Source organism: Schistocerca serialis, chromosome 9, assembly GCF_023864345.2.
Source record: "Schistocerca serialis cubense isolate TAMUIC-IGC-003099 chromosome 9, iqSchSeri2.2, whole genome shotgun sequence".
NCBI classification, from domain to species: domain Eukaryota; kingdom Metazoa; phylum Arthropoda; class Insecta; order Orthoptera; family Acrididae; genus Schistocerca; species Schistocerca serialis.
In genome coordinates, this window is record NC_064646.1 from 487,660,128 (window position 1) to 487,675,242 (window position 15,115).

Here is a 15,115-nt window from a genome sequence, read left to right on the forward strand (position 1 = left end):
CTGCGTTCTGTGTGTGTTCTAATGTCCCCTTCAGATCTGAAAATCTGCAGTTCTTCATCCACATTGTTCAGTTGTGAGGGAAACCTTTGAAATACAACATGTGAAAAATAGTGGATACTTCTCCAAAGAATCATTAAGAAAATGTTGTCTCGATATTTCTGTTCACTTACAGAATGCTGCAGTTCTTTTTGGTTTACCAATTTTCTTCACAAAATCCTGAATGTGATGCTGCTGAGAAAGATTCTTATGATTTTGAACTGTCCAAATTCACTGATTATTTGATCCTCCTGTAGTAATAACATTTACCTTTCATCAGAGTTCTGTGTTGTACATTGTGTGCACTGTTTTGTTACAGCTGAGTGACAGTTTGTCTTGTGCAAGACACAAGCTAACATTATCCAATACTTTGATAAATCACTTACATTGCATTATGTATGTCTGACAGTGAAATTTGTCATCAGAAAATAGAAATTATTTTGAATAATGTGTTATATTTAGTGGCAGATCATTTTGCAGTACTCTGATCAGACTCAAATTTGTTCCACATTTGCTGACACAGGAAAAGAACCTACTGCTTCATATTTGCTTGGTATACAAATGAAATATTTTATATTGTTGTGAAACAGAAATTACTATAATTATTCCCATACTTAAGGAATTATCACTTCCCCAGGTGGTGATTGGCAGAGTGTGTCTCTTGAAATACTTTCATCATGCACTAGCAGATTATTCTCTGCTCTACATATTTAATCTACATGGCACATCAGTTTCCATCTTTTTAGTCCAGCCTTCATCATAAACCAGACCATGCTTTTCCTGTGTCCATTGGTATCATAACTGATACTTTAATTTCTCCATCACATTTAAACTACTAAATTTTGCCATACCATAAATAAAATGTTAGTATCATTTATCTTATCTTGAAAACAGTTATCCAAACTGTATTCAGCAGAAAACATAATGGGGACTTTTTTACTTTCAGAAATGTATGTGAAGGAAGAGGTCACCATCATATTAAGAAAAAAGCACCAAGTACAGTGATTTCTGTCCCTTTTTTTTAGTTGGATACCATTGATCGTTGGTGATCCTTCCACGTCTAGAGACAGTGTCCTATCCCAGGATCATGGTTGTGTCCTAAACCTTCCTTTAATCAGAGTGATTTTGCCATTATTTTGATAGTCTTTCTACGCCAGATGCAGAGTGTTTTGAAATAGTATAACAGTTTTATTGATTGAAGTTGTGATATGTGGTTCAGGTGTCATTAAGACTGCAATGGGCCTAGGCCTTGTAGATGCATGCATGCAAGATGGCAAGGTGCTTTCTACCCTAATTGGACTGGATCTGTTACTGGAATAGATTGGAATGTTGTGCTGATAGTATTTCAGGGAATGATTAAAGTTATTTATTATTTCTGGAATATAGAAATGAAAGTAACTGTGAATTAGTATGCGTTGATGGATTGTCACAGAGGGATGCGCTTAGTTTCTGAATCACTCTCTGTGATTATGACTGTGAAATTTAGATACTAGGTCAACTGTTATTCTTAAATTAGAACTTTTGTAGTCTTCTAAATATAAATATTTATCTGTTCTCTAGGATAGTAGTTTGTAGGGTACCAATACCATTAGTCCCATATTGAAGTTCTGTCGATCGTGACCTTGATCTGTGGAAAGGAAAGTCTTTGGTTTTCTTCCTGAACCTTAATACCTCCCTTGGAACCCATTTCAGCTGTTCCTTCTCAACTCAGTGAGCTACTTTTCTAAATGTTGATCACCATCTTTCAAAAGATTCCCTACAAATCTTTGTTTGTGTAAAACATCCCAACCACCAACAGTACCTGCATTTTAACAGCTGTCCAGCCTCACATATTTATTATCAAATAAAAAGTAGGTTGACACCGTTAAGACTTACACAAAGCTTTTGGGCACAACCTTCATCAGCAAAAGAGAAACAGAGAAACACACACCATTCATACACACAAATAAGCACTCCTCATGCACAAATGATTGACAACTCCAGCAGCTCAGATCAGAATAGTATTCTGGCCTAAGCTACCAGAGTTGGCAGTGAACCTAAGCTGCCAGAGTTGGTGGTCATGTGTGCATATTTGTATGTATGAATGGCGTGTTTTTCTCTGTTTCTCTTTTGCTGATGAAGATTGTGGCTGAAAGCTTTGTGTAAGTGTCTTTTTAATTGTGCCTGTCTGCAACTTAGTGTGTCTGCTTTACGGTAAGTAGCAGTCTATATTTTCCTACATTGTTGATATTCCTACATGGAGTTTCCATTGTTTTAAGTAAAAAATAGGGCAACATATAAAAACATCCAACTTTGGTGCAATTGCTATGCAACTCTTTACATGGGAATGATGACTGACCAGCAGGAATAGCGTGCACCAAATTGTAGCTAACCATAGACTCAACAAGCTGGTTGCTCGGCCTGCTCCACACTGACAGATAGTTTACTTCAACCGCCAGTTTGTGCCAGTGTCATTTGGATTCTGCCTCTCAGCACCACCTCCTCTGAACTCTGTACTAGGAAAATGTTCTGCCCCTATATCTTCTGTGTTTGCAACTCCAGCACCACAGCTCAAACCTCTCCTCATCTCTGTTCCGCACCTATGCCATTACCCTAGTAATTTTCCACATCACTGCTTCAGTTTCCAACCCTTGCACTTAAATATTCCTCCCCACCTCCACTTTTCTCTCTCTGTCCTCATTTTGCTATTTCTGTCAAGAGGCACCTGTCCTCCCTTCCCAGGGAGTTCATGGTTCTTTCACGGGTTCATGCGTGGCGCACACGGGCCACAATCTATTGCAGCCCATTCTTCCTTCCCGGGCTGCATTTCCTTCACCGTGCCCTTCCCTCCGCATCCTGGCTCCATCCCTGCTGCCCCCTCATTCCTCTCTCTTGGTGCTTTTATTTATGTCCACCTGGATATCAACCTAGTTCCCTATATTCCTTGGGATTTTGTTCCACTTGACTGTTCTTCCATCCTTTTTGGTGTTTTTGGGTCTCCTGTTGGGATTTGACCTCCGCTTCTAAAATTTTTGTCTCTAGTGAGAGCCATTTGGGGAAGAACTCCCTCCCTAGTGTCTATATCGTGGATTTCTCTCCCCCTTTTCTTCGCCTCTTCCTTCCTCGCCATAGCCCCCTCTGCCCTGCTAGGTCACCAGCACGTGTACCAGTCCGTGTAGTGGGGCTGTTATGTACCCATGTGGCTGAGCCCCATGACAACAGAGGGACCGCCACACTACTGATACATGAGCTGTTGCCCCCCCCCCCCCCCCCCATGAATGAATGCCAAAGAGGGGTTACTTCTCATCCTGAAGCATCGGAGCTCTCCGCAACAGCTGCTGTGCCAGACGGCCCTTGCTACGGTTGGGTGGCACCCGTGGGGAGAGCCCCTTATCGGAATGGGTCGTATCAGGGCAGTTGCTTAGTGAAGTGTATCTAGCTGCAAAAATCTGGCCGTACTCAAATGGCCGTCTCTTCGAGTGGTAATGGATCATTGAATGCAGCTTTGTACAACCCTGCAGCGTACCCTTCCTTGGCTACACCCTGGGAGGAAGGCTGGGCTCACCATCTTGGGATGAAACACTTTTCCCATTACCTGGTCTGTACCAAGATGGATGGGGACACATTCACTGCCACAAAGCCATTGTTTTTAGTGGAGAATATTGAGGACAAGTTTGGCGTAGTGGAGTCTCTCAGCAAGATATGGTTAGGCTCCCTGTTGATCAAAGCTTCTTCTACCACTCAGTCTGCAGCCCTTTGTGCTTGTGATCACCTAGGCAATGTCCTAGTGTCTATTACCCCTCACCAGTCTCTGAATATGACCCAGGGAGTCACTTTTTGTAGGACTTCTAACTGATGGGGAACTCTGGGCTAAACTGGAGCGACATGGCGTTAATTTTGTTTGATGTGTGCAGAAGTGTCGTAAAGACAGCTACGCTGATATCGGCGTCTTTATTCTGACTTTCGAGGGAGGTCCCCTCCCAGGGAAGGTCAAAATTACGCGTTACCGGTGTGACATAAAAGTCATGTGCTCCATCAACCATGAGTTGCTTTTGGTGCTTGCGTTTCTGAGCATATGTATTCCTGCGGACACTCTGTGTGGTGACCATGGACACCCACTCAGCGAGGGAAGCCCCTGTGTTCCACCACCTGTGTGTGTAAATTATCATGACTGCCATTCTGCATGCTCACCAGATTGTCCAGTTTACAAGAACGAAAAGAAGATCCAAGAGTACAAGTCCCAGTATCATCTATCTTGTGCTGAGACTCTCCAAAAATACAATCAACTCCACCCAATGTAGATATCTTCTACTTTTGCCTCTGTGGTACATCCTTTCCCCTCTCCAACAGCTTCCTTACCCCAGCTCTCTCTCTCTCTCTCTCTCTCTCTCTCTCTCTCTCTCTCTCTCTCTCTCTCTCTCTCTCATCTCCCTCTCCCTCTCCCCTGCGGTTCCGATGCCCTCCCCTCTGTGCACAGCTTCCCCTCCCTGGCCGAAGAAGTGCCCCCCTTCTTTGGCACCCACTTGTCATCATGGGGTTCAACCCCCCTACCCCCCCCCCCCTCCTCTATGACCCTTACCCCTGCGCCTCAGGCTGGAGGCCTGCCACCACAACTCGGTCATGGGATGCGCCGTCTGTGAACACCAAAGTCACCCGCTGTCTTTCGGTTCTGGATCTTACAAAAGCCTGCTCTCCTTCTGTGCCCTGCCCTCCTCAACTTCTGAGAAAGGAGAAGGAGGAGAAGAAGAAACATAAGTCCCAGGACACCCCCCCCCCCCCCCCCACTTTGACCGGTGCCCCAGACATGCTGTCTCCCTCTTCACAACCTGAATCTGACATATTATTTATGGATGTCACCCCATCCTCATCAGTGACACCACTGACAAGATCTCCCCTCGGCTTCTTTGTGCCTAACCTGGACTTTTGCCACAATAATCCAGTAGAATTGCAGTGGGTATTACCATCACCTCTCGGAAATAGATAAATGCATTCTGTTTTGCTCGTCAAGAAATGCACTTCCATGATGACCACTCTCCAACATTTTGCAGTTATTGGGCGTTCTGTCAGAATCGTGCCAGCTCCAGAATAGTGTCTGAAGGGGTCTGCACTTTGGTTCGCACCAATGTCATTAGTGACTGGACCCTTCTTCATACCAATATGGGAGCCATAGTGGATAGAGTGCAAACAATCTCCGCAATCACCATTTGTAATGTCTACTTCCCTCCAGATAGGCCACTTCCTTATGTTGACCTGCCTACCTTAATACATCAACTTCAGCCCCCACCTCCTCCTCATGGACTTTAGTGTACACCCCTCTCTGTGAGGGAATGCCTCTTCGATGGGTAGGGGTCTTGTAATTGACCAACTTATTACAGACTTTGATTTGTGTCTCCTCAGTGACGGTTCCCCTACCCACTTCAGTGTCGCTCACGGCACCTTCTCAGCTATTGATCACACAGTCTCCTCTCTCTGCTCTCCTGGCTGCCCTATCTTGGTCACTCCGTGATGATCTTCGTGACAATGATCACTTTCTGTTGAGTCTTTCGTTCCCCTGACACTGCCAGGTAGACAGGCCCTCACGTTGGGCATTCTGCAGAACCAATTGGCATTTATATATGTCTGCTGTGCACTTCAACACCTCTCTATCTCTCTGCTACTTTTCTTCTTGTCACTGGCACTGCTATCCCCCTATCCACATATCCTCTTCATCATCAATCAGTACCTCGGTGGACAAAGGACATAGCAGTAGCAATCAGGACAGCCGACAGGTGCTGCAACAATTTAAATCACATCTTTCAGAGACCAGCCATATCACTTTTAAGCATCTCTGTGCTTATTAAGCAAAGTAGAAAGAAATGCTGCGAGTGCTATGTTTCCTCCCTGGGGATGTAGGACTCTCCACCGCAGGTTTGATCCAAGCTCCGTAGCCAACTGGGCCACCAGTGACAATCACATGTCCAAGATCTTATCCTACAGGATGGGTGCTCTGTGTACTGATCCATCGGTCCATGCAGAACACCTTGCGACACACTTTGTGTCAGCATTGGCATCCTGTTCCTATAGTGCGCCGGCCACTGTGGTCAAGCGGTTCTAGGTGCTTCAGTCTGGAACCGCACGACCACTATGGTCGCAGGTTCGAATCCTGCCTCGGGCACGGATGTGTGTGATGTCCTTAGGTTATTTAGGTTTAAGTAATTCTAAGTTCTAGAGGCTGATGACCTCATATGTTAGTCCCATAGTGCTCAGAGCCATTTGAACCATTTGTTCCTATTGTGCTACCTTTTTCTGGCAGAAAAGCTGAGCTGAATAACCCACCCCCCCTCAATGAGCAGCTTGGAGGCTATAGAACTATGCCACTCTCGTCACCGTTTTGTCTCTGCTATCCGTGACCTTCTCTCTGCCCTTGGCTGTGCCACCTGCTCTGTTGTTTTACTCTGTGTCCCAAGTCATGTGGACATCCCAGGGAATGAACTGGTTGATGATTTGGCTGGAGAGACAGATACTTACACTCCATTCCCTCTCATGATTCCAGGTGCAGATATGTGGATACACATCAAATCTCTCTTTGTCCAAAAGTGGGATGACATCTGGCACACTACTGCTCTCAGTAATAAACTCTGCACAATCAAGGAGGTTGCAGCAGTTTGGCCCTCTTCCATCTGCTCCTCTCAGAAAGATTCCATTGTCTTGTGCTGTCTACGCATCGGTCATACTAGGCTTATCCATTGTTTTCTCTTGCGGAACAAGGCCCCCCCCCCCCCCCCCCCCACACACACACACACACACAATGTGGCTGTGGAAGCAGACTGACAGTATCCCAAATATTGGTGGATTGTCCCCTTATTTTGACTCTTCTTACCAAGTATAGCCGTCTGGATTCTTTGTGTTTAATATTAGCAGACAATTCATGGATTGTTGCACTGGTCTTTGTTTCCTATGTGAAAGTGGTTTTTATTTTCAGTTATGAAGTTTTGCTTTTTTCCAAAAGCAGGGGCAGGGGCAGGTTGGTTGTGGTTGGGGCATCTCTTCATGTTTTCGAGGTCTGGGACGCATGACCACTCCCCCATGCAAGGACTGCTCTTTTAGCCCTCTATTTTTCCAGTTTTTAGATTTAGCCTACCCTTTTATGCCTTCTACTGTCTGTGTTTTAACTTTCTCGCTTTATAGTGTGACCCCTCTGACTGAATCCAGCAACTTTTAGCAGGCCCTCTGTCTTATCCAAGTAAGTTTTGAATCGCAGGACTGATGAGCTTGTTGTTTAGTCCCATAACCCCCCCCCCCCCCTCAATCACTCAGTCAATTGGGCACTTGCCTCCCTCTCTGTCACTGCCTCCCATTATCTCTCCACCCTCATGCGGCCCCTATGTTTTTCTCCCTCTGAGTTGCCATGCCAGTTCTATCCCTACACTCGTGTTAGCCTCAGAGATCACCCGTAATGGGGCACGGTTGTGAGAGCTGTGGGCAGACAAGTTGGGCACTTTTCTAGGTCCCATCTTACTGTGCAATGTAAAAATGTTCAGGAACTCTTGGCTTCTAGTGTAGGGTAGACTTTTATGCTTATGTATAAGAAACTCATTTTCAATTGCCTGACTCCTCTGTGCTAAATTGGATGATCTGCTAGAAGTTTTAAATGACAGGCGACCACCTTACCAGTGCTCTGTGACCCACCTAACCATCAGTTGCCCTGACAGTGCAAGTGCACGAATTCACTGATGGGCTACTGCTAATGCCATAGTACAGCTCTCCTGCTTGTTCCTTGTCTGAGGGGTGTCCACAACTCCTCGTGTTGTCGGGTTCACATGCCATCTGTCCCTTGGGTCTACCTGTTGAGAGCCTCTTTTGACAGGTAATTTCTGTCTTTTGAATATAGGGTGTAACAGTGTAAGAAAAGATAGATGGTTACTTACCGTAAAGATGACATGTTAAGCCACAGACAGGCACAATTAAAAGACACTAGTTTTTGGCTGCAGCCTTTGTCGGGAAAAGAAAGGGAAACACACACCATTCCTTCACACATGCATGACCGGCAACTCGGAAGGAAGGAAGGAAAGAAGGAATGAAGATTGTGTTTAACAAGCTCAGATCGTGTCAGAGATGAAGAAGGAAATCGGTTGTGCCGGAAAGGAAACCTCCCAGCATTTGGCTGGAGCGATGTAGTTAAATCACGGAAAACCTAAATTTGGATTGTCAGTCGCAGGTTTGAAACATTGTCCTTCCGAATACAAGTCCATTGTGCTTACAACTATTGCACCTTGCTCGGTTCCGGCAGCTCAGGCCACAAGTGTGTCTGTCTGCAAATTAACTGTTCCTTATGGTAAGTAGCAATCTTATCTTTTCCTTATATTGTTGACATTCCAACCTAGACTTCCCATTGTTTGAATATTTAGTAAGATTTGCTGCAAGTTTTGTCTATGACTTGCAAGTAGGCACTGTTGACTGCTGTTTGCTTGCAGGCAGCTTTTTACATTTTTCTGGTGATATCTCTGGTGCTGTTTTTCTTGTAAGTTTATTAGAATGATACACCAACTGGACAATCAGCACTTTTGAACTAGGCTGCCCCGTAAGCCTGGCTACATTAGGGAGGCATTCAGTCGTAAGTGAATCTCACCGTGCCTTTTAATTACTGTGGACCACTCCACAGTGGAGTATTTTCAGTTACTGACGCATATAGGGAAGAGTCGTGCTTACATTTAGCAAAAATTCCCAATTACTACCAAATTATCTGCACTCTAAACAAACATTTTACAACCAAACAACTTTCTGTAGACCTACAGGTGTGACAGCTTTGGTAGGTGATGCTAGCCGTTTCTGCTGCCTGCTAGGTGGCAGTCCCGCATGCAGTCGAGCAGATGTTCGGTGAAACTTGTTCTGGGTGACATGAACTGTATAGTCGTAGTGTTGCATTCACTAGCTGTGTGTGAAAAACCTCTGAGAGAATGGTCATTTGCCACCTTATCTGAATCCTACCATACAGACAGCTGTTTTATTAGTTTACATGTGTACTCTGGGGATATCATGCCTCAAATGATAATCTGACCCTTCTGGAGGCATTACATAATAGGCATTTTTTCGACCTGTAGAAGGCCTACGGTGCTGCTCCAAGGCATAGTATCCTCTTGCAGTTCCATCTGTGGGACTTTTGGGTGACTTCAAATGGAATACCTTTATATGAGAGTGTGCTATTCCTCGAAGCAGAGTTTTAAATGTATCCCTGTTTTAGTTGCTATAAATTGTACAATTCTCACACTGTCTAGTGCTCCTTATTTTTCAACAAGTTTTAAATTTTCTACTCTTCCTCCAGCCTCTCAGTATCAAACGGAGATTGCAAGTAAATTTAATAAATGTTGAACACTGGTATCAAATTTTCAAGTGAAAAATGTTTGATTGTAAGCATTGTATATTTAATCTTCTTCATCTTAAATTGAGGGACACCTCTTTAGAGAATTTGTGAGGTTTCAATTCCTTACTTCCGATGATCACCTTACCTCATTACCACACCTGATAGACCAGAAAGTACGATATGTCAAAGCACCAACATTTTAAAGCACATTAACCTCAAAACGCTGAGCAGGTAAGGAACATAACGACTTCAGTTTTATTTGGCCTCAATTATAGTTGTACATTGTAAAGGCCTTCTTGGCCCTCCTTCCTGAAAACATTTGACGTGGTCCACAGTCATACTGGTGCCAGTCACATTAAGGTTAATTTGCAGTGCTGTGGCTGCAAGAATACCGTTTTCCGTAGTCTCCTTTATGGTATGAGACACAAATAAAATTAATTAGATGTTAGCATAGCGCTGATGGAAGAACATGGCAATAATTTCTCACTAACACGGCCCTTAGGAATTCATTTAAATAAACACCTTTTAGAAACAGACTTTTACACCACAGTTCGCTCATTTTCCCTGCCCATGTCTTCAGGATCCACCAGCCAGACAGTTTACAACTTGGATGAGTGTGTAATCTTAAAGGCACTGGAGTAGAGATGGTGTCATTGAGGGAGGAATTTCCTCATGTGCTGTACCAAATTCATCCACAACTGGCTTAACAGATTTACTCAGCAAACAAAGTGATCGCATGCTTCAGGGTACCCTTCAGCCACAAATACAAAGGACATGCTGTGATTCAGGATAATGAGAAAAGCTGACATAGTGGCTGAGAAACCTTGACAAGAATATACAGCTTAAAATTGTGTCATCGCATTGTGAGACAATGCCTAACTCGTGTGGGTTGGAGGATGAGTAGCAGAAGTAACAGAGTTCAAGCTCCTATGAGGGAAACTTCAGCGGTCACATACGTTCTCCTGTTCTCACATTTTCTGGGGACTGCACTGTCCTTGGCTTTGCTAGTTATGTCTTGCAGTATCACGAATCGACCTACTTCTGAATTGTGTGCTGTTCTGGTACTCTTCCATGTCTCTGAATGCTGAATTGCTGTCGAAAGTTCCGCTGTGTAGCAGCCACACTGTATTTTGAAATACTCTTCAGTCACAAAAGTGTGATGCATCATGATCCGATGCGTCATTGTAACTAAAATGATATCCTTCCTACAACACACACCTGCCCAGTTTTATCCTCACTGAAGGGGCCACGTGAGCTGTCAACCATTGACAGCTGTAGATTTTTTTAAACCCTGTATTAGGTTAGAAATTTCAATTTTTTATTTTAAATAGTTCTTTAAACCTTTGACTGTGTCATTTCTTAAGATAGTGTGTGTGTGTATGTGTGTGTGTGTGTGTGTGTGTGTGTGTGTGTGTGTGTGTGTGTGTGTGTGCGCGCGCGTGCGCGCAGGGGGAAGGGGAGGGGGAGGAGACTTTTAGAAAGATACTTCTTTGTTTATTAGTGAAAACTTTCATATTTTTATTATTTTTAATCACAATAGCAGAAGGTCAGTTTAGAATGGCTGCTAAAAACCAATATGTCAAGCCTGTATAACAGTTCAGAACATTGCCAGTCTCTAGAGCACCATGTCCCTCTTTTTGTAATTGCAAACTATTTAATTATTAGAATTTTAACACTTGTTTGCATGTTTCATTATCATCTTTGTCAGTTCTGTCACAGATTTTCCCCACACATTGATAATTAATTTGGTAATGTTAACTGCAAGCTGTTGTGCTGTTTGGGAAGACATTTTCTGTGACTGTTTTCCACATCTCCAAAGCAGATTAATGATGTGCATTGCTTGAACTAGAACATTAATATGCCCACAAATTAATCTTATGCGTGTTTAAATTCCCAATACAGACCTTTGTCTGAACATGTAGTCACACAAGTTCACTGCAGCTGATGTATACAAAGTTTGACTGAAAGGTATCTATTGTTGCTCTTACTAAGTCTTGTGCCCATGGGTGTATTCAATGCACAAAATATTTGATTGGTGCTCTGTCCATGCCAGGAGCCAGATTTGTATGATACCTACTTTTGTTTATCATAGGGTCTTAAAAAGTTCGGGAAAGACTGGCCCGCATTACACTCCTCAGCATTACAGGAAGTTCCCTATAAAGCATTACCTTAGAGGGCTAACTGAAGTCACACCTACAGCAGTTACTAATTTTGTCATGTGACTACCAGAGGTAGTCATAAAGGTTTAGTTAACATCTCTAAAAAGAGTTGCAAATTAATTTATTGTTGATCAGATGCCAGTAAAAAGGAAATTTTTGAATGTATGTGTGTGCATTTGTGGTACCGTATTTACTCGAATCTAAGCCGCACTCGAATGTAAGCCGCACCTCAAAAATGAGACTCGAAATCAAGGAAAAAAATTTTTCACGAATCTAAGCCGCACCTGAAATTTGAGACTCGAAATTCTAGGGGAGAGAAAAGTTTTAGGCCGCACCACCAAATCAAAACAAAGTTGGTCCATTGTAATATGAGACACAATTTAGGTGGAATGAATGACGATACAGCTACAGTATGTTCGAGTCGTAAGCTTAGCAATTAAGCTTTACTAGGAACCATTGCTATGCGCCATGTGCTCCATCCGTATTTATACGGGTACCTTTCCTTTTTCACGTACTTCGTCTGGTTTGAAATGATTGCTTATTTTGCTTTGATCTGGTAAGTTCCGATCTCTTTGTTATAGGTGTTTACGTCACTCTAAGCTGAAAATGCATTACTGTACTGTGTCATGAATTGTTTGTCGCATTCTGATAATGAGTGTTTACGGCCTGTCCCCGCTCGCGGCATGGCTTGCTTTTGTGCACGCTACCACCGCTTACAATAAAAAAAAAAAGAGAGGAATCGTCTCATTAGTAAAACAATGGCAAGAGACTGCTATTTGTTGTTACTTACACTGCTGCTTTCTTTGATAATGATCAACAAGAACCAAATAATAGACGGCTTATGATAGAAGACGTTCTGAACGAGAGTTTAGCGAAAATTTTTCTCCGTTTGAAAATTTTTGCAGGCGCCTCTTTAGTACATTACATTCTGCACAGAAATTAAGAGTCATCTTAGATTTAAAAATCTAGTCGATTGATGCTTCATTTCTGACTTTATCACTATTAGGCATAAGAATATAAACATGACATGATATGTATATTCTTCCGCGTTTGCTGCTGTCTCACCCTGGTTTTGTAGTTTATTAGGCAGACAGGATTTAAATGAGATAGCAGCAAACACGAAAGAATACATGGCAAAATGTTTATATTAGTATTACTCTTATGGCGAAGAAAATACTGCATATGATTCACAATTCATAAAAGTTCCTATTTGCAACCATCTCTTCTCACAGGTAGGAAAAAATTCAGAACGTAGAGTTGGCCATATTGACAAACATCCCAAACAGTCTTGCCAGTCGGATTTTCATAGTACATTGAAATGCTGCTACATTCGAAGATGAACAATACGGAATTTGTTGGTTGGTTGGTTTGGGGAAAGAGACCAGACAGCGAGGTCATCAGTCACGGAATTTGTATTTACTTCGTTGGATAATGTATAAAATGCAGTGGTCGAAACTCGGGGCGGAGAAGTAATGTTGTCTTCCACCTTTTTTTTTTTTTTAAATTTATTTACTGACGCGGAGGTTTTGGCGCCAGTATTTATCTTTGTGCATGCAAAGCATGCCTGTGCAGCACTACATATATTCGACGGCAGAAGTTAGTTGTGGCGGCACCTACCAACATTTTTCAGAACTTCCGCTTACTTTGCACTCGATTCTAAGCCGCAGTCGGTTTTTTGGATTACAAAAACCGGAAAAAAAGTGCGGCTTATATTCGAGTAAATACGGTAATTGGCTCCTCTAGTGGCGTGCTCTGGTGCTTTGTCACTGGTGCAGGAATTTTATTGTTTACTAGAAGTGAAAAGGTATACCTGAAAAAAGGTAACTTCATTTTTGCAAGTCACTTGACAAAATTAGCTGGCATACTTTCTGGCAGATTTTCTCCATTGTTGAGGCAGTTAATATGGGCTAATTTTTCCCATACCGTTGTTGTGAGTATTTAAAGCTAGCGACACACAAATCAGATGTCATGAAGAAGGGAAAAAAAACAAAGAAAATTGATTTGGATATGGCCATAGCACCTGTCAGTATGTCATGCACTGAAAACGTCCCTGGGCATACGCCATACATAGAGCAGCAACAGAAGCACCATAAACCTTTGGTTGTCTTCCACCTAAAACTTGTGTACAGCAGTTGGGAAACTGGTATACAGCAGCTACAATTGGGAAACTGAGTGGTTGGAAGTGAGAAACAAGAAACTGCAGTCACGCAGATGGACCATTCAGGGTGGTAGATTTTGTGCCAACCACATCTGTGGAAGGAAGTACTGCTCTCCAGACTATGCATAGGACATTGCCCACAAATGCATGGTTTTCTCTTCCAGTGGGAGGATCCACTGTTGTGTAAAGTGCCACTTTCAGTTCAGCATGTTTTGGCTACATGTCGTTTTGTTTAGTGAGATTGGGGCACACGTCAGGTTGGCTGGAGATTGGCCACCATCCTCGCTGACACCGATACCAGTATACTGCAGATTTTGAAATTTTGTCAGCCCTCATCCCTAAAGTGCTGAGGAGGGAAGATCAGCTTGCTCTCAAGGGATAGCATCCCCGGGCTGATTAGCATTTTTATTAAATGGTTTTTAGTGTAATAGTTTAATGCATCATTAAGGTAGTTTTTTTAATTGCTAGTGTACTCTCATGCATTATAAGCAACTCTGCCTGTGGAGAAAATCTTCATCCTCCCAGGCCAGTGGCATGTTGACACTTCGTAAGGACTCCGATGATAATGCTATTGAGCACCTCTCATCCAACAACGTGACTACGTGTTGAGATAAGGTTTTGTATTGAGAATTCAATCAAGCATAAAATTAATTTACAAGTGATAGCTTCGTAAATATGTACACTGATTATTTAACTGTTATGCCCGAAATAAAGATTCAAGGTAATCATGTTCAACTGTGACAGAAATAAGTGACTGTTGTTAAATTATCATCTGGGTGATAACAAAATAATATTAAACAATAGGGAAAAGCTGTTTTTTTTAGTAGTAGTAGTAGTAGTAGTAGTAGTAGTAGTATTTAATGACCAGTATGTTGAAACTGGTCTTGAAATGTCATATTAGGAATTGACAATTTTTTTTGTTGCAGATTGCGGGTCTTCGCTTCATCTTCCTTGTTAACCAGGAGCTGATCAATGTGATTCGCCATGAGGCAGCTAGACTCAACCTCCAGCCATAATATATCCTCTTTTTGTGGCAATTTTGTGTGTGTGTGTGTGTGTGTGTGTGTGTGTGTGTGTGTGTGAGAGAGAGAGAGAGAGAGAGAGAGAGAGAGAGAGAGAGAGGAGAGAGAGAGAGGGAGAGAGAGAGAGTAATTATTGTATTTTAAAAGCTTAAAAGCAGACTTTCATAAGCTATATAGAATTTACTACTCAGACAGTGGTATTGAAAACTCAGGTCTCAAATGCTAATTTAATGCCCATGTACAAGTATTATTCTTAATTTAGTTATTGTACAAATGTTCTTCTCAAAAAATCATTTAATGTTAAATACTTCATGGAGGGGAATAAAAATGTAAACAATACTTTTTTCTGGTGAATGGTGGAATTTTTCTTACCTTTGCCGGTACAAGACTAAAAACTGTGAGAGATTTGATTTTCTGTTTG

The 15,115-nt window shown here is 42.6% G+C and overlaps 1 protein-coding gene across 4 annotated transcripts in view; it reads left to right on the plus strand.

The window, feature by feature from the left end:
- LOC126419120 (microspherule protein 1) overlaps positions 1 to 14,794 on the plus strand; it is a 139,417-nt gene extending 124,623 nt beyond the window's left edge. For all 4 annotated transcript variants that reach the window (XM_050086219.1, XM_050086222.1, XM_050086221.1 and 1 more), the window contains one exon: positions 14,599 to 14,794. In XM_050086219.1, coding sequence (XP_049942176.1) covers positions 14,599 to 14,688 — 90 coding nt within the window. In that variant the 3' untranslated portion in view covers positions 14,689 to 14,794. The remainder of the gene's footprint in view (positions 1 to 14,598) is intronic.
- The last annotated feature ends 321 nt before the right edge of the window (positions 14,795 to 15,115 follow it).